The 23,493-nt window shown below is 44.2% G+C and overlaps 1 protein-coding gene across 4 annotated transcripts in view; it reads right to left on the bottom strand.

Moving 5' to 3' along the window:
- Positions 1-22,858, bottom strand: part of srcap (Snf2-related CREBBP activator protein) — a 29,137-nt gene extending 6,279 nt beyond the window's left edge. Inside the window, exons 1-33 of one of the 4 annotated variants that reach the window (XM_026316073.1) lie at positions 22,634-22,858; positions 20,433-20,509; positions 17,175-20,086; positions 16,384-16,425; positions 15,788-16,054; positions 14,657-14,842; positions 14,330-14,470; positions 13,955-14,147; positions 13,077-13,246; positions 12,724-12,823; positions 12,495-12,584; positions 11,443-11,616; positions 11,124-11,353; positions 10,768-10,945; positions 9,948-10,084; positions 9,645-9,814; positions 7,917-8,246; positions 7,356-7,542; positions 7,081-7,250; positions 6,584-6,735; positions 6,120-6,335; positions 5,829-5,993; positions 5,335-5,490; positions 4,742-5,116; positions 4,138-4,313; positions 3,665-3,978; positions 3,369-3,571; positions 2,815-2,984; positions 2,482-2,678; positions 1,748-1,862; positions 1,253-1,378; positions 330-506; positions 30-113 (exon numbers count right to left, since the gene is read on the bottom strand). In XM_026316073.1, the coding sequence (XP_026171858.1) occupies positions 30-113; positions 330-506; positions 1,253-1,378; positions 1,748-1,862; positions 2,482-2,678; positions 2,815-2,984; positions 3,369-3,571; positions 3,665-3,978; positions 4,138-4,313; positions 4,742-5,116; positions 5,335-5,490; positions 5,829-5,993; positions 6,120-6,335; positions 6,584-6,735; positions 7,081-7,250; positions 7,356-7,542; positions 7,917-8,246; positions 9,645-9,814; positions 9,948-10,084; positions 10,768-10,945; positions 11,124-11,353; positions 11,443-11,616; positions 12,495-12,584; positions 12,724-12,823; positions 13,077-13,246; positions 13,955-14,147; positions 14,330-14,470; positions 14,657-14,842; positions 15,788-16,054; positions 16,384-16,425; positions 17,175-19,700 (7,917 nt within the window). In that variant the 5' untranslated portion in view covers positions 19,701-20,086; positions 20,433-20,509; positions 22,634-22,858. Of the gene's footprint in view, positions 1-29; positions 114-329; positions 507-1,252; positions 1,379-1,747; positions 1,863-2,481; positions 2,679-2,814; positions 2,985-3,368; positions 3,572-3,664; positions 3,979-4,137; positions 4,314-4,741; positions 5,117-5,334; positions 5,491-5,828; positions 5,994-6,119; positions 6,336-6,583; positions 6,736-7,080; positions 7,251-7,355; positions 7,543-7,916; positions 8,247-9,644; positions 9,815-9,947; positions 10,085-10,767; positions 10,946-11,123; positions 11,354-11,442; positions 11,617-12,494; positions 12,585-12,723; positions 12,824-13,076; positions 13,247-13,954; positions 14,148-14,329; positions 14,471-14,656; positions 14,843-15,787; positions 16,055-16,383; positions 16,426-17,174; positions 20,087-20,432; positions 20,510-21,963; positions 22,073-22,633 lie in introns of those variants that run through there. The other 3 variants (XM_026316076.1, XM_026316074.1, XM_026316075.1) reach the window with 3 other exon arrangements.
- Positions 22,859-23,493: the final 635 nt, after the last annotated feature.

Raw genomic sequence — 23,493 nt, 5'->3', positions numbered from 1 at the left:
CTTCTTTAAATTTTAGAATTTGGCCTTACCTCAGCTTGTTTCAACTCTTCTTTGCATACGTCTTCTAACGAGGCTTCCAGAAAGTTCATGGCGTAGCGTTCGATGGGAGTGAGCTGCAGGCAGGCAGAGAATATGGCGAGATATAATTCACATGTACAGCAGAACAACATCCTGAAGAATGAAATTTTCCCTTCACTAAAAATCAACTTCATCCTCCTCAGCTGTTACCAGTTTTCAGGGTACGGCTATAGAATCCAGCCGCCTGGAGCACAAACCATTCACAAAATCAATCACTAATCAATATCAATAACAGTAGCATGTTAATTCACCTGCTCCACCAGAGCTGCTATTTCCTGCTCGGCCTTGGAGAGCTCCTCCACTTCCTCCTGTTCCCCTCCGTCATCCAGTGGTATGTTCTCGTTGAACTCAGCCAGTTCTGCCACCTGCTCTGCTTTGGCCTGAGAGGCGGCCACGATGTCCTCCTCATCCTCAGCACGGCACAGAGCCTGCAAGAATCATATGTCGAGCTGATCACCAGGTTCTTCTCTAAACTTCCCCTGAAAGGTTTGTTTGATATCTTTTATCTGAACGAAATCAGTTTGGAGGTTACTGCATTTACCAGCAGCTGCTGTTTGACTTTTGTGTAAAGTTTCCCTTAGCGTAAAACAGTAAACCTGCAGATACACTTCAATTACATGTTGCATTCACATCATGGCTACCACACAGACAGACATCCTGTCTTCTGTAAGAGCAGTAGTTCTGCACATCCAAAAGACACGTTAAGTACATAATATACAACACTGTGCAAAAATGCAGTACTTCAGATCCGTCCTCCTGCAACAACACAGGAAGGAAGTGATTCCAAGTTGATTCTGTAGCCTGACACGGAGCAGTAAACACCCAGTCCTAAAGAGGTGTGTTCAGAGAGTAGGAGTCATACAGCAGATGGTGAGGGCCCCACAGAGCCCAGAACTCAGCATCATGGAGTCAGTGTGAAGAGACAGAGTCTGAATCTGCGGAAGAACTGTGGCAGGTTCTTGAAGACGCTAGAACAACCTACCCTGCCAAGTACCTGGAAGACTGTGTGTAAGTGTACTGTTGTTGGTTTAAGGTACAGAGGGACCAAACAACTTCTGCACAATGTTGTGTGCAAAAAAATATATATATATTAGCTGCAAATTATGCAACTTTGCCCTGTGGCTTTCAGTTTGCTGCAAAAAATGACCCAGGAGTGAGGTGTGACGTATCTAACCTGCTCCAGAATAGTGGTGCTCTGTTTGTTGACGGCTTCCTCCTCCTCAGTCTGGGGCACTGATAGCTCCACTGCCACCTCTCTCTTCTCCCCGTCGTTGACATCAAACAGCTCTCTGATGGTTTGCTGAGGGATAAAGTGAAAACGAGCAACGTTCAGCAGAGGAAGATAATTCTCTGAATATTTTTTTATGTCCTGAAATTAACAGTGGTATTAATATAATGTTTGCTTAGAACATTCAATCAAAGAGGAAGAGGTCATAGTCTGTGTTTCTGTAGTAAAAAGTCTTTTCCTCATGTGCTACCAGTGACTGCAGTACATCTGAGTACAAGCACACACCTACATGTGTTTGAGTCATCACCATGTGATTAAAAGGCCAGTTATGAAAGAGTGAGAACAAGACGACAGAGAAAAGGAACGGCTGAGTTTCACTTTATGTCTTACATTTTTACACCATGTAGTGGAAGTAGAAAATACTACATGGTAAATTTCTACCTGTTTGAAAAAGGCAGTGGTGAAGTTTCCTCCTTCGATGGCCATATCTCCCAGCATCCTCTTCTGATTGGCTTTCTTTAAAATGTTTTCCTCCACTGTACGCTCACTGATCAGCCTGCAGAGGAACAGTAAATAGAAACATGAGTAGGTCATGGAAATACTTTGCTTGTTCGTTTATAGTATAGTCTTAAGATAAAATAGTAGGGTTTGACTTAATCACATGACATTTCCTGCTTCTTTCACTCGAACTGTGAAAAACACATTAATTACCTGATTTAATAAGTCTTCAGGAAATGAACTGGACACTACATTGACAACAAATAGTTTTTGTCATTTAATCAACAACTGTAAATATTCTGCAGTCCCAGCATCTCAAATATGACAGTGTCCTTTTCTTTGATCTATGAAAATAAATTCAATATTTTAAGGTTTTAGACGTTTAGTCAAATTAAAGTCCTGATCTTGACCTCAAAGGACTGTGGAAAAATGGCTTTTACATTTTCTCAGAATAATTTCATGAAATTAAATCGTGTGGCGTTTTTATCTGCAGAAGCACAAGGTTGAACATTCACTAACTTCAAGATTAAAAGCCTAATGTCGCTGTAATGAAACTCTGTCAGTGGTCTGGGTGACTAAAAGGTGTCACTTTATTAGACAGATTAAGTCAGTAATGTTACATATTTCATGCCATGGAAATAAAACTGGCACTGTTCTGTTTGGCTGAACCGGTTCACCTGTATATGTGGACATCTCGGGTCTGGCCTATGCGATGGCAGCGGTCCTGTGCCTGGGCGTCCATGGTGGGGTTCCAGTCACTGTCGTAGAAGACTACGGTATCGGCCCCCGTCAGGTTCACCCCTACGCCACCACTGCGAGTTGACAAAATGAAGCAGAAGATACGGCGGTCTGCGTTGAAGCGCTCCATGAGGGCCTGGGGAAGGAGGAGAAAAGGGTATTTTGCTTTTACTTTCTTTGGTTTTTATGTAACTCAATATATAAAGCTTAAATATATGAAACAGTCCTGCAATCCTATTTTCAGATACGATTATTGGAAAATCAGCACTAACCTGTCTCTGCTCTACGCGGGTGCTGCCGTCCAGGCGGAGGTAGATGTGTCCGTGGTAGTTGAGGAACTGCTCCAGCACATCTAACATACGTGTCATCTGGGTGAAGATCAGCACCCTGTGGCCTTCTGTCTTCAGCTTTCGCAGCAGAGTGTGGAGAGTCTGGAGCTTACCTGCACCCAGGGGACACAGAAAAGTCAGCAACACTTAATCATAGTCAGCAGAATAATAAATGGGCAGAGCAGGTAATCCTATGAAAACAATGGGACACATGTGGAGAAGCCTGTTGAAATGATAAAAAGAGGATTGGTGTTGGAGCAATTATCTGACCAAAGCTTGGTGGAGTTTGTTAATGGAATTAGCTTGATATAAAAGCAAATACTAGACCTGGAACCACCAGAAGGAAGGATGACTAAAGTACTTTTTTGCTGTTGGCTGTGTGTAATTAGGCAAACGCTTGCTAATGCTTTAAAAACAGCTACACAATATTATTGTCAGTGCTTCTGTGAGAGCCTCTTGTGTTTGAAGTGCTGCAGAAAAGTGTGTCGACAGCTTACCACAATCGTACTGTATGAGCCTCAGATCCGGGAACTGGGTCCTCATGTTACACTGGATGCGGTGGAGACTGCGAGTGCGTGGAGCGACTTCAGCTGATAACATGGAGGAGAAGACCGCCTGCTTGTGGCTCAGGGATGGAGGAGGGTGGCAGGAGTGCATGGAGATGGGAGGAGCCTCCACTGGAGGAATCCCAAATGTAAACCTAAAGTGGGAACAAAGAATAACGCTTAAATCCCAAATATTTGGTCATTTAGTTGAAGCTCTATTATTCACAAATATACAGCATGTCAGGTACCTGTCTACGATGTCACTGAGCAGCTCCAGCCTCTCCTCTATGCTGTGGATGGCCTCTCTCACAGCATTACTCTGAAACCAGAAGTTGTATTTGTTTTGCCACTGTGCGAACAGGCAGCTGCTGTGACCCGAGCGGGGCCACTCCCCCTGAGAGCTCGGGGCCACCGGCCATGGACGAGGACCATTGAGGAAAGTCAGAAAGTTCAAAACCTCCTGGCCGTACACAGGCTTCGCCCCACAGTGCTGCTCGTTGACCCGAGTGATGAAGTCGAGCCGGCTGTCACGCTGCTGTTTATGGCTGTCAGCCAGCCATGACTGTTGATAACAGGATATGAACATTACATGAATCATCGAGACAACAAGCAACAGTGCGATGACCTGTACTGGCTCGATCTATGGAAAAACATAACTACTCTGCTGTATTTTGCTGAGGTTGGCTGACGATGATAGTATCAGGAGAGAACACTGGCTTACCACGTAGAAAGGAGAGCGAGGAGGGGCCCGAGGCACTTTCCTGCGTGGAGGGTGGGCTTTTGCACCTGCAACGGGCCTCGACTTTGTGGTAACAGGCGTCTGACTGCAGCCGCTGTTGTCACGTGGTGATGCTGAAGACTTGGATGAAGACGAGGAGCAGGTCACCTGAACTGGAGCTGAGGAGACAAACAGGCCTGTTGTAAAAACAGCCAGTGATTTTCTTTAAGAGCTGATTTCATTATTTGAGAGAAATAAATAAATAAAGTGTCTTCCAGAACGAACAAACAAAAACTTTTGTTTTAGATCTGACCTAAGTCATTCTGCTTAGAATGTTGGTTGATGAATCAATTGTCAGATTATTTTTCCATTGATCGATTCACCAATTAATGGACTAATTGTTGCAGCTCTAATCGACTTATTCGCACTAAGAGTGTGGTGCTCTGTGTTGTTATGGCTCCTTCTATTCAGTCACAGTTAAGTTGATTAGAAACGTGTTTATATGGCGCAGAGATTCTCATCCTACAAATCTAACTGGAAAAATCAGGTTTCATTAATCACAAAAACCAGGTTTCTTGTTTATATCACATTTAAAAAACCAACTTACTGGACCCAGTTGTGCTTGTCACATATACACAGCAGGTCCTCTCACCTGGCTGCTCTGTGCTTGGTGGTGGAGGCTGCACAACTTTGAGGACAGGGCGAGCGGGTTGGGGCTGGTTCGGGGTTGAGGTAGGGTGTCTGGGAGGAGCTATGGTGTAGTGGGCAGTAGCAGGACCATGGGTGGGCTGAGCGATTTGCAGTGGAGTGGTGCTTCTGACTGGATTTGTGTTGGCGTGGCCGTGCAGGGAAGGGGAGGCTTGAGGAGTGACACGAGGGGAAGGGGCCACTGCTAGGGTGGGAACAGGCCCGCCCTCCTTGCCTGCTGACTGACGCACAACGATCTTCACGACGCCAGGGCTGCTCACCATGGAGGGGGGCACTGAGGAATAAAAAACACATGAGCGGTGAGTGGATTTAAACTGACTTCCTGTCAGAGACCATCAAGAAAAGGAAAAAATATTCCCAATACACAATCGCGTGCAAACACATTAAACAATAAAGCTGGTTGAAAGGACCTGCCCCTTAAAGAAAAAAATGTTTCTTTCTGCTGTGGGTCTGAGGGGAACAGAAAGATTAAAGGAGAGAAGCATTTAAAACCTTGTGAGGAGACATTAGGGGGCAGGCGGTTGGCGGGCGAGGCAGTGGAGGAGGTGTTTGCAGGGTGTGTGCTGGCTGAGCCCTGGACAGCCACCTGGGCAGGCTGGCTGATGAGGTGGTGCTGCACCCCGCTGGACACCAGGTGCATCACATTGCCTAAGAGGGAATCACACACATACCCAATCATTGGTCCACTGAGACACCAGGTTTAGATAAATATAGTACATAAACATAAAGCTGGACAACTAATGGCAAACAAGATCAAGAAATCAGACCAGTTAGTTTGCTTAACTAGAAGAAGCAACTAACTCTAGATGCTTGATCTAGACCTCATTAATGTGCATCTATGGGCCTCTTATTTGTAAAAGCTGCACTACGCAGTTAACAACCCAACCCAACCCCTGAATCCTTTCAGTGCATAAGAAATTAGTGTGATGTGACAAAGTGATTTGAAACCATTCGCCCCTGTTTACAATATAATGTCAGACACAGACCTTGAACCGGGCGTGCAGGGCCTGCTGGGACTTGGTGGATCTGGGCTCCAGACAGAGTCAGCTTGTTGCCCTGAAGCTGGAAGGTGACGGGTTTACTGCCCTGACATGACGACACAGGTCGCCCTGCCAAGGAGGCAAGCTGTGCTATGCTCACCACCTCACCAGCTTAGAAAGGCAAACAAAAAAGAAAAAACATTATTATGTCAGTTTACTACAAATAACAACCAAGACCTTATCACAAGTTATCAAAGTATTCCTAACATAACAAAATGACATCCACTGTGCACTTACAAGGCAACCGAGCTTGCATATCTGGACTGAGCAGGACCCTCTGGGGCATGACGCTGCTCGGGTTTGGACTTGGATGAGCAGGAATGCTGGCTGTGCAGGGAACAGCAGGAGGCCGTACGGTCAGCACTGGCTTTGGAGCAGTGGACCTCACCGCAGTCTGAGCCGCAGGATTCACGGACGGGCGAGGAGGAGCTGTGCTTGCCACTGAACACACCACTAACAGAGAAACAAAAATAACAATAAAAATAGAGGGAAAGTGTGGTGATGGACGGAGACGTAGAAAGAAAAATAATCTAATGGTCTAATTGAGGCAACAGGTTTACATGTGACAGAACTGGATGTAAACCTGGGACTAAATCAGCATCAGCAGTAGAGAGCTTTTTAATATTTCCTTGATTATACCCTGAAACAGGACCTGAAAGGAGAAGGCCAAGGCATTTCAAAGTTTTCTTCCATTCACTTGCCTTGTTGAACTACAGGAGCAGGTGCAGGAGCTGAGGTGACGTCAGCGACTGGAGGAGGTTTCGGGGTCTGGGCTGCAGGCGGCACGGAGCATGTAGGTTTGTTCATCAGTAGAACAGCTCGACTATCAGCTTTAGGCGGCGGCTGGAACATCCTAATAAATAAAAGATCAGCTCCTTTATTAGTCTAATTCTTTAGAATCTTAATCTCAAGTGTTTCATTACGCACTGATCTACATCTGTCTCCACTTAGACAAAATGCTAATACAAATCATTATGTTAAAAAGCTTACATGGAGGTTTGCCAAGAAGAGACGTCACCTTCTGAAAATGCATCAACTTCCCAAAGTATTTATACATACTATTGCCAGTACCTGTTCTGGTTGGCTCAGGATGATGAAAACAAGTAAATCTGATTTTCACTACTATCACTCCCAGCACATTAGGGCTATGGTTCTGTTCAACACAAATTCTTCAAGAATCTGAAGTGGAAGTGTGTACCTGTTGACCTTCATGCGGACTGGTCTGGGTCTTGGAGGGGGATCGGGGGACTCCATGATCTCCTGGATTAGCTGGCGGCTGACCTTGTGGCGCGGCAGGAAGACATCTGCCTGGTACCGGGACACGCGGCTCTCCAATCCAACAAGGTCAAACATGGACAGGTCACAGCGCTGAGAACCGAAACACATCACAATTTACCTTCATGAAAAACTTCAGGCTATGACCTCAGTATAAATGACCACATCAAAGCGTCCTTGTTTTTCCTTAGTGCTGACCTTCAAAGGGGCGACCTCCAGGGCGTCCTGCACCAGGGAGGCTGTGTGGAAAACTATGGGCTGCGTGATGAAGGGCGACTGGATGGGTCGAGGGTCGAACAGGTTGGGATGGTTGCACACTTTACGCAGCTGCATGAGGATGTTAATCACAGACATGAAGTGACCGCTGGCCAGTGTTTCCCGGGTCCTGTGAAGGAAAAGACCAAACTGGTAACATCAACCAACTGACATGGGTTAAAAAGAATAGTTTGTGATCATTATTTTGATAATTTAGTAATTCAAATGACTTTATAATCATAAATGCCAAACATATATTTGAGTTTACTGAATATCTTTGAACTCTGGAACACAGTGATCACAATTTTTCAATTTCTTGGCGTTTTACAGATTAAAAATTCAAATGGGTGGAAAATAATGAGCAGATTAATTGCCAGTGAAAACAGGTGCATCCAATTTCTGGCAAGCAAATTAAAAAGTGAACTCCCCCCTGTAGTCACTTGTTTAATTTGCTGTGTCCTGGATCAGCTCAGGTCTTTTTGACACAGCTGTGTATCAACTTACGATGCCTGTGACATGAAGTCGTCGTAGAGAAACCGTTGTCTCTTGGAGAGGCGACAGCGCACGACGTGCTCATATTTCTTGGGCATCTGCTTCTCCACATCGGCCTTGATCCTCCTGAGCAGGAATGGCCTCAGAACCTTGTGGAGCCTCTTGACCAGGCCCTCGTTGTACTCCTGACTCCCCTCGATCATTCCCGTCAGCGGGTTGGAGAACCACTCTTTGAACTCACGGTGGGACTGGAAGACGTGGGGCATGAGGAAGTGCATCAGAGACCACAGCTCCATCAGGCTGTTCTGCAGAGGGGTTCCCGTCAGCAGCAGTCGCCGGTGGCTGTAATCAGTGGAGACCAGAGGAGACATTTAGCTAAATGTGCCAAAATTTAGATCATTAGGGTTTCAGACGGTCAAGGAAAAGAAATAAAAATACAATTTCAGCCAAAGAGCTGCTGCTAAAGACTCATTAAACCTTCATTAATTGATTGTTTGGGCACAAGAGCTTGTCAACACTGACGTAGTATTATTGCCATACAACATTTATTTGGTGAACACTTTAGCAAACACAATTTACAGATGATTCAGATACAGATTAACATTAGCATCTGGAGTCATGTTTCCATCCAGTGTTTATGCTCGTCCTGGCTCTGATCTGTATCAGCTCCTGAAGGAAATATCTGGCTCTTTAGCCACTAGATTCTCCTCCAGCTACTGTCAGACTGTCGGCTGTTTGGTGCAGAGGAGGTCGCATTGTATTTTTTTATCTCAGATTTTTCTCTGAAAACAGCTTGGATGAGCTGGGGCTGAATCAGAATAGTTAAAATGAGGCAAAAAAATAAAAAGTGAGCTCAAAAATGGCACAGGCACTAAAATGCTGAGAGGAACAGCTGAGGTTCATCACTGTGAGCTTCATATCACATTGGCCATTGGCTCTCAATGTCTGTATATACATAGATTTAAATGCTCGCTCTGATTTTCCATTTGCTCTGTATTCTATAAGATCCTGGACTGGACGCCTCCTTTCAGCCTGTCAGCGTCTGCTCGTGTGCAAAAGCCGCAAAACTCTTTTGAGCTCCGGGAAGTGAGAAATTTCCACCGTCTGGACGTGGCTACCATCCAAGCGACGACTGACGAGAACAAACCATTTCACATGTTATTAGTTTGTACAAACCTACTTGGTACATTCTGTTTGCTTATGACACCTGTTCAGTTTTACTGCCTACAAACCTGATCTCCTAAAAGAAAAGTGGTGCCATGATCATCTCACTTTACTGTGCTATAATGTACAACTAGCAACAAAGAACGAGGGATCATAGCACATGACTTTATGTTTCCACTTTATGTGCCTCTGGGATTGTAGTCTGTTAGACACTGTGGCCTAGTGGAGTTTGGTATTGTTGTGTGAAGCACCATGGCTCCTGGGGGAATGTTGTGTTCACTGTATGTGGTTGAAACGACAATAAAAGCCACTTGACTTAACTTTTTTTTTTTCCCCTAATGTCAGCTTTTAATTCCTTCTTACTGCTGTCACAAAACAAGTTATCCAACCAGTCTGTTATGAAAACAAAAGTGAAACTTTCTCTTCATCAAACTCCCAGAAAGCAAATGAAACTACCTTTAAAAATATTCCCATATTCTTTCCATCATCAGCCACCCTGCATTACTTAAAGATTCAGCGCCCTACAGGGTGTAGCGGGTCTGATTGTGGGGATTAAAGCCACCCAGCTCTACTGACCTGTTGAAGTTCAACAGGCTTTGCCAGCGCTGGGACTTGAAATTCTTGATGTTTTGTGCCTCGTCGAGGATCAGGTATCGCCAAGACTTGCGTCGGAAAGCTTGATGATCCTGCAGCACCAGTTTGTATGAAGTGATGCACACATGGAACGCATTAGGCTTTGTCCAACCCTGGGAAGAGACAAGAAAAACACTTCGGTTGTGTTTTTCCAACAATGACCTTTTCAGATATTTGGAAGTTAGTTCTGTCAGATGAATTTAATGAAAGGGCAAAATTTCACTCCAGAAGCAGTGACCTCATTACCTGTCTCTTCAGCTTTCTCTCCTTTTGGCTGCCAAAGTAAGTCAGGATTTTAAAGCCAGGACACCAGCGCTTCAGCTCCATCTCCCAGTTCAACATCACACTGGTGGGCACGATGATGAGGTGAGGGCCCCAGTTACCTAGACGAAAAAAAATAAAACAAAAAACAAATATCAGCAGCTGTTTGGGTTCAATTACTACAAAAATTATTAGGATATTCACTGTGAACTAAGTGAACTGTGCCACTGAAGTTTATTTAAACTGCACCAAGTGCTTCACAGCAAAGACAAGAATCAGACAAAACCTCTAAACAAGTGGGTCTTGAGCTGCTTTTTTAAGTCTGCACAGATCTGAAGCCCGATGGGACTGAGCTCCAACCTCAAAAACACAGCCTCCATTTGTCTTGAGCCTGGAGCGTGGAACAACCAGACCCTGATCAGGTTTCTACTCCTGCAGCAACTATTCAATGTGAGCCAGCATGGAAGGACTACTGTAATCACCAAAATCTTCTAAATCTGATGAAAGCCAGTGTAAAGAAATTTGAAAGGTCAGACCTTTTGGAGGACTTTGTTAAAGGTTTAGCATTTTAAACAACATGTGAGGAACCTAGAGAAGTCGAAAGGGGAATTAAGACAGGATGAAGTCAATGCATGACTAAATCATCAGGCATACGGGGACAACAGGCCCGAGTGATGTGGGTTTCTCAGCTGGTAGAAACATGAACAAATCAAACGATTTACATGCTGTTCAGGACTCAAAGCCTGCAGCCTTGACCTGCATTACAAAGAAATCCTACTAAAGGCTTAATAAACTTGTCTGTTACCTTTTTCACAGGCCAGATGAGCCAGCAGAGCGATAGTCTGGATGGTCTTGCCCAGACCCATCTCATCAGCCAAAATGCCGTTGAGTTTTTTCTCGTACATAGTGACCAACCAGTCGAGTCCGATGTGCTGGTATTCTCGTAACGTGCCGTGGAGCAGGAATGGGATGGGGGTCTTGACCTTTTATTGGAATAATGGAGAGAAAATTATGGTCCAGAACAGCAGAGAAGAAGGTTTGCGAACATAAACATAAAAAATAAATAATTATTATTTTAAATAGTGTTAAATCATTAAGTTACATAAAATCTTTTTCTCCTGAGTTGTAAATATTTGGGTGAGAACAAACTATCCCACTGACCTTTGTAGTGGCCAGCGTGTAGCCTTTAGGCTGCAGGCTCTCTGCAGTAGCAGCAATGTGGCTGATTTCTTTCTTTGGCCTTGAACTAGAGGAAGGGGGGCTGTGATCTCCTTCCTTTAGTAAAACCTCCATCCCCTCATCTCCACACTCATCCTCATCATCTTCCTCCTCACTCTCCTCTTCGACCTTCTCGCTGTCGTCATCATCCTCTGCACTGTCTCCTGGTGAATCTAAAAGAGGAGATCATTTAAGAGAAAATTTCTTGGCTTATAAACTATTTACATGAGCGCATTTCGATTCCCTGAGAGCGACTAAACACCTGAGGAGGAAGTATTGCTTTCCACATCGCTCTCATCTTCTTCACTCTCTTCCTCCTCATCCCCAGACACCTCCGAATCAGAGTTGGCTTTAGAGCCAGATGGAGAAGGTGCCTCAAAGTCAGAGGCATATGCTCCTTTGTATTTCTCCAGCAGCTCCTCGATGCTCATATCGCCTGCAAGGGGAGCAGAGACATGTCAGGCTGGAGGACTGCTGCTGCTTCGACTGAATGAAATGTTTACTGACATGCAGCCAACTGGCATTTACATGGCTCTATTGAAAATCAGTAGATGGGTTTACGCTGGAAGAATGACTGAGTCAGTACAAGGAAAATGTGAAATAACCTGATAAAAGATAAAACAAAGTCTTATGCTGAGTAAAACACACAATTCTCCATTTATTCATTTTCTGAGGAGCTCGACAAATAATTGAGTGTTAACTACTTAATTAATCTTGTTAAGACACATTATACTTAGGTTTGATTCTGTCTCTTATCAGTTTTATACCGATGACGTCCAGCTTTTTGTATTTATGGAAAACCTGCCTGCGTTTCACACTCATTTTTAATGAGCTCCGTAATTTAGTGTCTCACACTTTCCTGCAGGGAAATCACAACAAAACCAAAGTTCTTGTCATCGCCCTCAATCAGGCAGCTGGATTCGTATTTTCTCTCATATTTATAGAAAGTAAAATATTTTAACACCCAAATCCTCAAATATTTTGGGATTTAGACGATTAAAAACTAGAAATGGTTTAAAATTAATGTGTTTACATTTCCTAAGTTTGTCTCAAATTTTCTACAGCACTATTTATAAAACTTTTAAATTCTGCTTTGAAATGAAATAAAAAAAGTCAGTCGTTTAAAGGCAGAGGTAATAACTCCATGTGGTATCAACATTTATACACAGTTCATTTATGTTGGCAGTGAGCTAATTTCTCTTTATAACAGTAATAAAAGAAGGGAAAACACTTTAAACGCCTTTAAGTCATTACACAAATTAACGAGAGGATGCTCAACAGCATTTTATGCATCAGTATGAACAAGGCACCAACCTTCTCTGGCTAAGTCGTCCAGTTCCTCTGCGTGATTGACATTTCCTTCTACCTTCTCCTGGGCTGCTATGGTGTCCTCCTCATCCTCAGCTGAAAGTGAGAAGAAACAAATATGAGATCACCAAAAGACCAAATCCCACCAAAGAAATTCAAAGAAAATACTGGTAACCTTATTTCCACAATGCAGCATGTACCTAAACCTTTCCCCCACATCTTTGTCTCATCTTACCGTCCTCTTCATTGGCAGTGAATTCCCCATCTTCCTCTTCCTCCTCCTCCTCTCCTGATGACGAAGTTTCATCAGAGCATTCTTCCTCTGAGCCTGAGTCCTACATAACCCAATTATTTAATGGTTAAATCAGATGCAAACATCTGCAGTGCACAGTCATTTATTTTGTATGATCAAATATAAAAGCACTTAAGAGTTCATTTGTGGGCCTCTTTTAAATTATGATAATAGAGGATCACAACAGTCGCAGCGCATCACCAGCCATTACGGTACCCTGACATTAAAATTATTTTGGTTTACTTCAGTTTAAATCAGAGCTGGGGCCAGCAGCCGGTCAATGTGGGTGGAGGTACCTGTGGAAGGTTGAGGGTGCTCAGTAACTGGTCCAAGGGCAACATGCCCTCCTCCTTCAGCAGTTCGATCTCCCTCCGATGGCTCTCGGCATCATTGCCCTCCTGCTGCTCCTCCACCTCTATCGTCTCCTCATCGTCCTCCTCCTCACATGGAGGCTCAAAGTCTCTGTCTGCATGAAGACAGCAGAACAGTTTATTTCAAATAAAAGAATTTATTTCTGTTTATAACAAACAAAGGTGTCAGCTGCATGTGTTAAACTCAGGAAACGCTTGAAGAAGCCATGTGGTTCAATCAGGGGACATCCTCCTAAAAAGCCTGGATGTGAGCACCACAAAACCAGGTCAGATGACATGAAAATGGGACCAGACTGACGCTCAGAAACAAACTGCTGCCAAGTCTGTCCTTCCTCTGTGTTAAACTGGAGTCCCCATTCATCCCAGGCTGTAGGAATCACTGCCAATAACAGGGACAGCAGACTAGTCCGACAGGTTTCACAAGTCTAAAGCAAACAGTGGCAGGTAAAATACTGCCAAGAAATGTTTTATTGCACTGACAAATATTAAAACTCATCTTAGACGAGTCTGGGTACATCTGAGCTCAGACAATCAGGTCGGATTTTCACTGAAATACGAGAAGATGATTCAAAGATTCAATAACCTTGACAATAAACTGCTTTTTGTTTCCATTTTACCACAGAGGAAGATTAAGAAGATTCAGCCATTGGTGTGTAGCTATGACAACGTCCCTGTCTGAACCAATGAATCAGCTCTGAAAGCACTTTCAGTACTATAACACGGAGAGAATAAGCTCTATTTATAAGGTGCAGCTTTTATTAAAAAAAAAGAAAAGAAAAAAAAAAAAAAAAAAAACTTCTCACCATCCTCATCGATGGGAGGCGGGAGAGATTTCTGGGGAGTCAGAGAGACGGTTTCAGCAGGCCTGGTGGGTGCTAGTGACTTGCTGAGGAGGTCTGAGTATTTCTCCGTCTGACCAACGATGAAGTCCAGCTGAAGGTCCAGCGCCTTCTTCCTCTTCTCCTCCAGTCTGGACTGCTGCTTGTACTGCACAACCTGTATGGATGAACGGAAAGAAAGATACCACAATCCTCGATTTAACGACTCAAGCATGACATTAGGCCCAAAACTGACTCCCACTGACTGAGTATTTTATGATCTGAGAAGTGTATCTTCAAACAAAACAACACCGAGCTGAACACGGAGCCAGAACTCTGTTTTTTGCAAATCCTCTTTACCTTCTCCACACTGCTCCAGAAAGCCCGGACTTCCTTTGCAATGGAAGAGGCGACTCTTCGGATTTTAGCGTGCTCATCTCGCTTGGCTTTCTCTTCTTTTTGCCTCAGCTCCTCATGGTGTCGCATCACCATTCGCACCACCTAATAAGATACAGCACACATCATCAGAAATACAGTAAACATTCATAGTATATATTCATCCTGATTTCTGATTGAGGCCTCTAAGCTGATAGAAATACACAGAAATTTCATTTACATCCATAGATATAAGGCATATTTTTATTTTAACTGCTTATACAGCAAGTTTGAGTGCGTGTGTGTTCCCACCTTTCTGGCAACCCCTCTCTTCCACCGCCTCTCCTGAGCAAAGTCAGCAGAGAGCCACTGCATCTCCTCGCACAGGTAGTCCCAGTGAACTTTGGGGCGCTGCGGCTCTGTGAGGCGGGTGAGACGCTTCATTGACCAGAAGCCCTCTCGCTTCAGCGCCTGGGTTCGATGCTCGATGTCTGCTTCCTACAAGTCAGAAGGGCCAAAGCACAACACGTCAGCGCGCTGAAAGTGTGAGTGTGAAAAACCACAAAGTGAACCACGAGGGCACAGTGCAGTACCTAAATGTATGCAGTACACCACAGTGGTACCTTGCTATTCTTCTTCAAAAAAGGCAAGTGTCAATTAGGATTTAATATCTTAATTAAAAGTTAATAAGTGGCGACAATCTTAAAGACAACAGTAATTCATGAATAATTGCAGATTTCAGACTTTCAAAGAAGATTTGCTGCTTCCTCTGCCATTCATCTATGAGCTGAAAATCTGGGGCTTTGATGTTTTGCTTGGACAACAGACGACATATTAAGACCCGAACTTCAGCTCAGCAAAATTATTTAATATTTTACTGATGTTTCTACATTAAACAATTAAGTGAAAATATAACTGGTCAATAATTATCATCTCAATTTCTAGTATTCACATACTTTTTTCTGTTCATTAAAACAAGTTACTTTAACAGCTAATTATGTTTAATGAACTGTGAACAGGTTTGCACACAGTGAACCGGAGCAAGAGTCTTAACTTAAAATACTACACTTATTCATCAATGGGAACCAAATGGTGACCCGAAGAATCAGAACGAATTAAATGATGGATTCCCAAGGTTTCTCAGCCCAACCACACAACCTGTGACTCCACCACGCTGCAGTCGTACAGTTGGAGGTAGTCGCAGGTAAATCCCTGTAGTGTCTTCAACACAGGAACGCATCAGTTTTGCTGATTATCTGCTGGTGAGTTCTACACTGCTCTCATTTTGCCTGTTCTCCAGTAGAACCCAACAGAGCAGAGGCCCTGGCTCTTACAGCAGCCTCTTCAAGTCTTCAGGCACTAAGCTAATAATCTGTGACTTCACACTGGCTGCGTTTTCTTTCTGTGATTTTCTAATTAAATTAGTTCTTAAGGCTCACTCACGTGTTTAGCCAGCTCTGCCATGTCTGTGTGACGTTCTCCACGGGGTCGCTGAGGAGTGGCCTGATCAGAAAGCGAGGACGACGAACTGTAGCCGATTACAGAAGAGGGGGAAACGAACTTGCCATGGGGACCCCGGAGAGGTGAGGCCCTCTCCCGTCGAGGTCTGGGCCAATCACTGGTGGGCGAGGGACCCGGGTAGGAAGAGGACGTAGAAGGCGAGACAGGAGAAGAATTCGCTGTGACCCTGTCTGTAATCCACTGGCGTACCTAAAAGCCAAAGGATAAAAATGGACAGGAAATTATTAAAGACATAAACTGCTGAGAGGGAAAGTTGTGCACTACAATAAAAGCTACATGCATGAATTAGATTAGACCAAGTGTTTAGAACAAGCAAATACAGATGTTCTCCAGAATTGAAAACTGAACTGACTTTTCTGTAGATACTCAGAATGGCAATCATGAAATAGCTGAAGTCAAAGAAAAGCCTCATGAAGTCAGAATACACCACATTATTAACAGTGACAGTGTCTAAGATGTGCTCATGAATGCCCTGGTAAAGAAAAAGCCTATCTGGGTGTCTGACAACCACCACTTACCTTAAAGAACAGTGCCTGTCTGTCTGTCCTGCTCTGTCCATGCTGGAAAACACACATGGCTTAGCATGCGGCCAACTTAAAAGAAATCAATCACTAAATAATAAAAACACTGTTACATCGGTATGGACTACATGCAGAAGGATGTAGAAAGATGCCATATTTAGACAGTAAAAACATGCCAGCATACCTGATATGACTCATAGAAGGAAAATGAAATGGTGGTGTAGTAACAAATATTGCTTTTTGTGCTCATCCAAGATAAATCTTTTCTTTTTTTTCAGGTTCAGGACCGAATTAAAACTCACCAAATTAGCTGATAAAACCGTGAGACACTGAAATAAAATGAAGCTGCTCATCACCTAAAAATGTTCTGTTGACTAAGTAGGTAAAAAACACAAACATTTCAGGAAATAAAGTGTGAACCCACTGACTCCTGTGAAGTAATATCACTTTTCTTAAAACATCATCATCAAGATACATTTTAGCATCATCCTAATCTCAAAGCAACATCTGGACATGTGTTTTCACTTCAGCTGTGCCACAGTGCAGTGGTGTCTGATACAAATGCTGTGTCTTGGCTCTCGTGGACAAACGCTTCAGTATGATGAAGCACAATGCTTCAGTGTGTCATGTTGTTCTGATGATGCAGACACTAATTTTAAAATCTATATCGATCATCTTCCTGCCTCTAAACCCTCGACTCTGCCAAAACTCTACCCTCCATAGTGTCTTCAAAGCTTTCTCAGTCTCTGATAAAGTGAATTTTATAAACAGCGTTCCTGTGAAAATACCTTGTGTGGGGATCCTGGGGTGGTCATCTCGCCTTCTATTTTGTCAGCGTCTGGTTCTTCGTCACTGGCTTCCTCTGGACTGCTGAGCTGACCTGACGTGGCCTCATGAGCCTCAATTTCTTCTGTCGGTTCATCTTGCTCCATGTCCTCACTCTCTTCCTCCAGGTACAGGGAGCCGGGTTGGCTGACGGGGTCGTTGGGACTGGTAGATGCCGTGAGCATGTCGAGGTTGTGAGGCGTGATGGGTGGGGTAGCGTCTGTAGGTGTGACAACAACTTGGGATGCAGGGTCTGCTTCGCTTGACGTTTCAGTAACAGTTAAGGCCTCTTTGCTTGTGCAGCTCGTGGGGGTGCCAGATGCTCGCTGGCTGCAGAGAGCCACAGACGCACATAAAGAGTCTGCTGCTGAGACAGTTTGGGGAAGGCACTCCTCAGACATTGTGCCAGACCAAGTGCTGTGGGCATTGGCCAGCTTGCCGGCCGCATTCTGCTGCGTGGACACCTGTGCCAAAAAGGAGGTTGGGTGTTTTAGGAGGGGCATTTCTCCTGGATTAAGAAGGAGCAGCTTTGGATTTAAAATACCAGAGGACTCTGGTTTGGTTTGTGTGGGCACAGCAACATTCTTACTCTGTAAAGGAGTTTCTGTCAAAGCAGGAGCTCCTTCGCTCTCTTCATATGGACAGTCCTCTGGCTTTGTGGCACTTACAACAGTGACTGCTGAGGTCTGATTTAGAGAGGGTCGATTTTCTAAATGAGAAACGTGTACTGAAACAGCAACAGGCGACTCCATCCCACTGTCCTCACCAGGCGTTACCTTCACTTCCTGTTTTGGGGGAATTGCTACAGGAGAACTCAGCGCCTCTGTTTGGCCTAAGACTGCTGCATTGACCTGCGAACACGACCTCATGATTTGTGCACTAGTGTCCGTCTGTTCAACAGCGTATGAGTCCGATGTAACAGCAGATACTTTAACTAAACAAACCTCACTTGAGTTTCCCACTTTAACAGTCTGGGTAGCATCTATTACCAGATGCTGTCCGACAGCAGCCACCCTTGTGTTTTGTGTGGACAGAGTTCGTGAATCATTGTTAGAGTGGGCCTGTATTTGATTTGCATCATGTGATGAAGGCAACAGCCTCTGAGAAATTATAACAGTGTCACTTTCACTGATTGTGTGAATCGTTGGTTCCACATGTGACTTTAGGTCCTCTTTGACAGTGTACTCATCAGGGTTTTCTAGCAAAGCGTTGAATAGATTCACCTCGTATCCTGGAGAGTGTGGTATCTGTGCACTACTGGTGGCACACACAGTTTCCTCAGCAACCTCCTCCACCAAACTGCAGATCTCATACACTTCCACCGGCTGCGAGCCCAACTCGATACCTGCTTCTCCAGCAGACAGTTCAGAACTCAGCTCGTTGATGATGGCGGCTTCGCAGACACTGCCATCTTCTCGCTGGAGGAGGTAACTCTGATTCAGGTGCATGTTCGACCAGCCCCCACTGATCTGAGCCTCCTCTCCGACAACCACAATTTCTTGAGCACCGGCAGAACGCACAAGCTCAGCAATCAGTGGCGTCTCTGTTGTGGGGATGTGATGAGAAGGATGAGATGTTTCTGCTAGTGACACCACTAGGCCTGTGTCAAACAGAGGAGGGGCAGCAGAGGATTTTGAGGAATTATCCTGTGTTGAAGAGCACTGTGACAGGATCGTGAAGTCAGACGAGGAGGCGGCTGTGTCAGTTTGTTCATCCCTCGTGCTGCTGCTTTCCACCAGGTCTGCTTCGAGGGGATTGCAGCTCCTCTGGATACTGCATTCTGCTCTGCCAGCTGTGTTACTGGAAACTGGGCTTCCTTTTCCAGGAGAAGAGAATAATCCTGGAATGGATTCTCTTGCCTTTGGGGTCTCAAGTATTTCAGCAGGAGGAGGATGTGCTTCTCTGTGAGAAGTTTCAACAAGTGCTTTAACATGCTCAAATGTCTCAAGTGATTCCAAAGAATTTGTTTGCTGTATTCCTCTGGCATCATTTGAGATGTCTTTGACAATTTTAGGTTGTGTTTTTGGCAGGTCAGTTTGCTTACTCTCTCTATTAACAGACGAGGGTGAAGGAAGCAGAGACAATTTTGTATCCTCTTGACCACCGGCTTGCTCTGCAGCACCTGATGGAGATATATGGCTGCTTTGACTTGCGGGGACAAGCGAATCCTCCAAAGCCCCATGTTCTGTGGTGACTGAGGTTGTGAAACAGATTTGAGATTGGGGTTGTGGGAGAATATTTCCACCTGTGTGCTCTTTTCCACCAAGTTCCATGTTTGTTCCAGTCTCTGGTTTATATTCCATTGTGTTTGTCCCTGTAATGACCACAAATCCAGCACTTTCTCTGGGAGGCTGAACCTGGTTTGTTTGACTATTTGGGTGGCTTTTCTCTTTATCAGTTTGTAACCCGTATTGCACCTTTTGCACTGTGCTGTCGATCTGTGCATCCGAGGCGAGAGGAGGACAAAAGGGAATTGGAAGCCTTTGCATCTCAATAGAGGAACTACAGTCCTCAGTGAGGGATGTAGCAGCTCCGACAACTTCAGCCACGTTTTCCTCAGCAGGGACTTCTTCTGAGACGCCGTCCTTAGAGTGGCTGCTGAACGGGAGAGCCTCAGGGGTGTGCTCCACGCCCAGGAACACTGAGACGTTTCTCTCCGGCAATGGCACAGTGGACGGATTGGTGAACGGAGGGACTGGGCGGGGGGCAGCTGCAACCGGCTGCGGCGCATGCCGAGGCGACTCCCCAGCCACATTATGTGCAGCCTGGGGGTTGCCACCGAGCACATCCACAGCCGGAGCCGGAGAGGCACGCTGCCGCACCGCCTCCTCCCCAGAGCGCCCTTCCTCTGTGCTGCCCCCGCTACACACTGCACCTGGGGGTGACACAGGCTGTTAACAAGTGTCTGGACAAGATGTTTAATTAATTAAAAGGCTAAAGAACATGGACATGGAAAAATAACTCAGCACAGGGATTTCACTGTACTGTACTGTTAGCTGTATATTTTTCCACAGCTCAAATACACGTTACTGAATTCTCCTCAGCGCCCACCCTCCATGCCACTCAGTATCTCAGAAGAGGCAAAAAAGGCACAGTTCAAACTCATTTTTGTATAGAAAATTAAAAAGATAAAGAAAGCAAAAAGCATCAATAAGCAAATCTTCACTAAATAATGGACATAATGTTTATTCACATATATAAGCAAAGCAACAATTTCCCACCTGTCTGTGGTGTGAGACACAGATCTTCTGTGCTTTCTACTTCCAGGATGATGAAATTAGGGTCCCCTCCACATATTCTGAGGAAGCAGAAAATAGAAACGGATTGTGATTTTATTATTGAAATCAAATGAGCCAGTGCATCTCTCTCCACAATTAAAATCTCTAGTGTGGCAGTTAACGCGCCCGCCACAATACACAACTCCAGAGCGGTGGATAAAACTAAATACATTTACACAAATAACGAGTAAAGTCTTGTCATGCTCCTTTCTACTTTTACTACACTACATTTCTCTAACCGCTTCAGTTACAGGCGACTTTAAAAAAAAAAAAAAAACTTCTAGATATAAAAAGTAAGTAAAAAGTGCAAGTTCTCTTGTGAAAGTAGAACAGAACAAAAAATAACTGCCAACGGTTTTAGAATTAATATATATATATGAATAATTAAGCCATTTCACGTGCAAAACGCCAAAGTTCAAGCTTTTCAGGTGAGACGATCTGCTACTTTTCCTTTCAGTTATTAATAGTCATGAGGTTGTCAATGTTGAAGTTTCTCACTATTTTTTTTTACAATTTCTACAAGCCAAACAATTAATTAAAATCATCAGTATTAAAAAAACAATGAATACAATCAATAAATAACTTAATCAGACAATTACTGCAGATCTACTGTAAGTATATCTTCTACATTATATACTAGTACTCAAAGTGTGGGAGTTTTACTTGTATCAGAGTATTTTACAGTAAGAAAATCCCTTGCTGTTGCTGCAGGGTAACTGTGCGTTTTCCAGCGAAGGAGCTAAAGCAGTAATGATCATCATTAGCCTTCAATTAGTAAATTAAACACAAATATCACAACGTGTCACGTCACTAAACACGCACAAAGCTAGGCTGTAGTCTGCGAGTGCTACGGCTGGAGCTACGGCTCTGGTGTGTGCGTGTGTGTCTGTGTTTGACTTAATAAAACGATCCTGTGAAGCTGCACTAAAGCAACAGCTCTGGCAGCTGGTTTCCAGTTGCATTTGCTGCAGTCGCCCACTGGAAGTGCTGGGAATTCCGCAGCATGCGCTCTCAAGCTAAAAGCCGGTGACCAAACGCGCGGCCCTCCGGTCATTCATTTTCCGCTTTCGTGCCGTAGACGGTTCTCACAGCGGTTAGATCAGCCACGTAAACTTGTGGATAATCATCTCCTGCTGGTACATTACATTTATACTCTGCAGTTTTACGTGCACCGGCTGCGTAGGTAGCAAGAATCGACTTTTCATTGCTAACCGAGTAGCAGTGGGATCACATGCCCAGAATCGGGTTCTTCATAAAGGGAACACAACCGAGCGGTTAACGCCTTTTCAACAAACCACCACAAATGAACGCAGGCTTTGGGTCAATACTAGCGGGGAAACAACGCTCGGTGTGTGGGGGGCAGATTTCAATAAAACACCGGTTTTGGCTAGTTAGCTGGCTGGCTAACTAGCTAACGTTAGCTTCCACAATAACAAGCCCACTAAACTAGCAGGCTGGAAGAGTTAACTAGTACCAGGGTGCGTTCATTTGATGCGCAGGCGCCCCCATGCCACCCGCAGTTATGTAATGCTTCGCTCTCAAAAGGATCCCGTTTATTTATCGGGGCACATTTGCTGAGTTACTACAAACTGAGACAAAAACACCTGAAAAAAGTTGCATTAAAACCCGCTTGTGCACTACAGAGAGAGAGGGGGGGGGAGACAATCACTCGTGACGTCACTGCGTGGGGTCAAATCTCTGTATTTACGAAAATAAATTAGTGAAATTTATTCCGTTTCGAAGAACAATGACTATTAATTTCTACCTAAATATACAAAAGAGCGAAAAACAAAGGTTGCAAAGTTCCATATAAATTTTGCAATGATTACACGGGGGACTAAAGGGGACCCACCCTCTCCTACGGATGGCTTTTTAAAAGCGACGGCAAAGAAACGATGGTTTGTGTCGTTCAGCGCGGTTTAAATCGGGACATGTTCGGTATCGTGCCTTCGTATTTCGCTAATCCGTTTTAGTTCAACCTAATGCCAGTAGCATTCAGCGCAGTCTGTTGAAGATATACTACCAACTGAGACGCAGTCTGATTGTGTCCTTTCGTCAGTCTGATTCCCCCCTCGGGTCCCCCATTACTTCCTCCTTCCCCCTCCCCCTCCCGCCCGTGGCCGCCATCTTAAGTTCCCACCTACCTGAAAATTCCGACCAATTTTCTTTTACTAAATTCTCGTTGAAGGAGTCGTCATCCGCGTAAAATCGCACTCAATCCGTAATGCCAGTAGTCCAAACTGCCTCCCGGTACCCAACGAGGTACCACTAGGTCTGTGGGAAGAAGTTAAAATACGGACCGGGAGAGACTGGGTTTCGGCGCAGAATGTAGCGGTCGCGGGGAGGAGACTTTACGCAGCGAAATGGTGGAGGACCGCTGCTGCAAAGTACAGAGCACAGCCAAATCTCGCGAGATGTTGACAAGCGCGCCAGTTGAAATGTTGACATATCAGAAAGTTTGCACCTTATTTAAGTTATACTTTAATTTATTTACACGTTACTATAAAATTGTATTTATATATTAATATTTTAGTTCATTGCCAGAACCCTGCTCCGTGGAGCACTGCAAATTGTTAATGGAATCACGTATCCCGTTTTATATTATTATTACAGAATTGTCTTGTGTTGTATTTTATGTTTTTATTCCATGTTAAAATATGCATCACTGGTCCCTATGTGTAAGGTTTAATGATGATAAGAATTAATTATATTAACACCACAGTAAAAAAAAACCATTTTAACATTGAATTTAATTGTACCTGTCTGCTTATATTCAGATGGTTTTATCAATAGCTTTTGTAGTAATTTCCTGTGATCATTGAATGACAACTATATGGTGATGGATGGAAGTTATGGTCATTTTTCCATCATCAAACGACCTGGGCATGTGATACCTGTATTATTACAGATCAAGCCAAGGAAAAATTTGTTTCTTTAATCCCTTTTAAATTATGTGGTGTATGACTTAGACCTGAAATGAGTCTAATAATTGAGTACTTTGATG

This window comes from Mastacembelus armatus, chromosome 19 (genome assembly GCF_900324485.2).
Source record: "Mastacembelus armatus chromosome 19, fMasArm1.2, whole genome shotgun sequence".
Lineage (NCBI taxonomy): Eukaryota > Metazoa > Chordata > Actinopteri > Synbranchiformes > Mastacembelidae > Mastacembelus > Mastacembelus armatus.
Note: the sequence above shows the minus strand (reverse complement) of the source record. Positions and strands in the feature narration are given on the sequence as shown.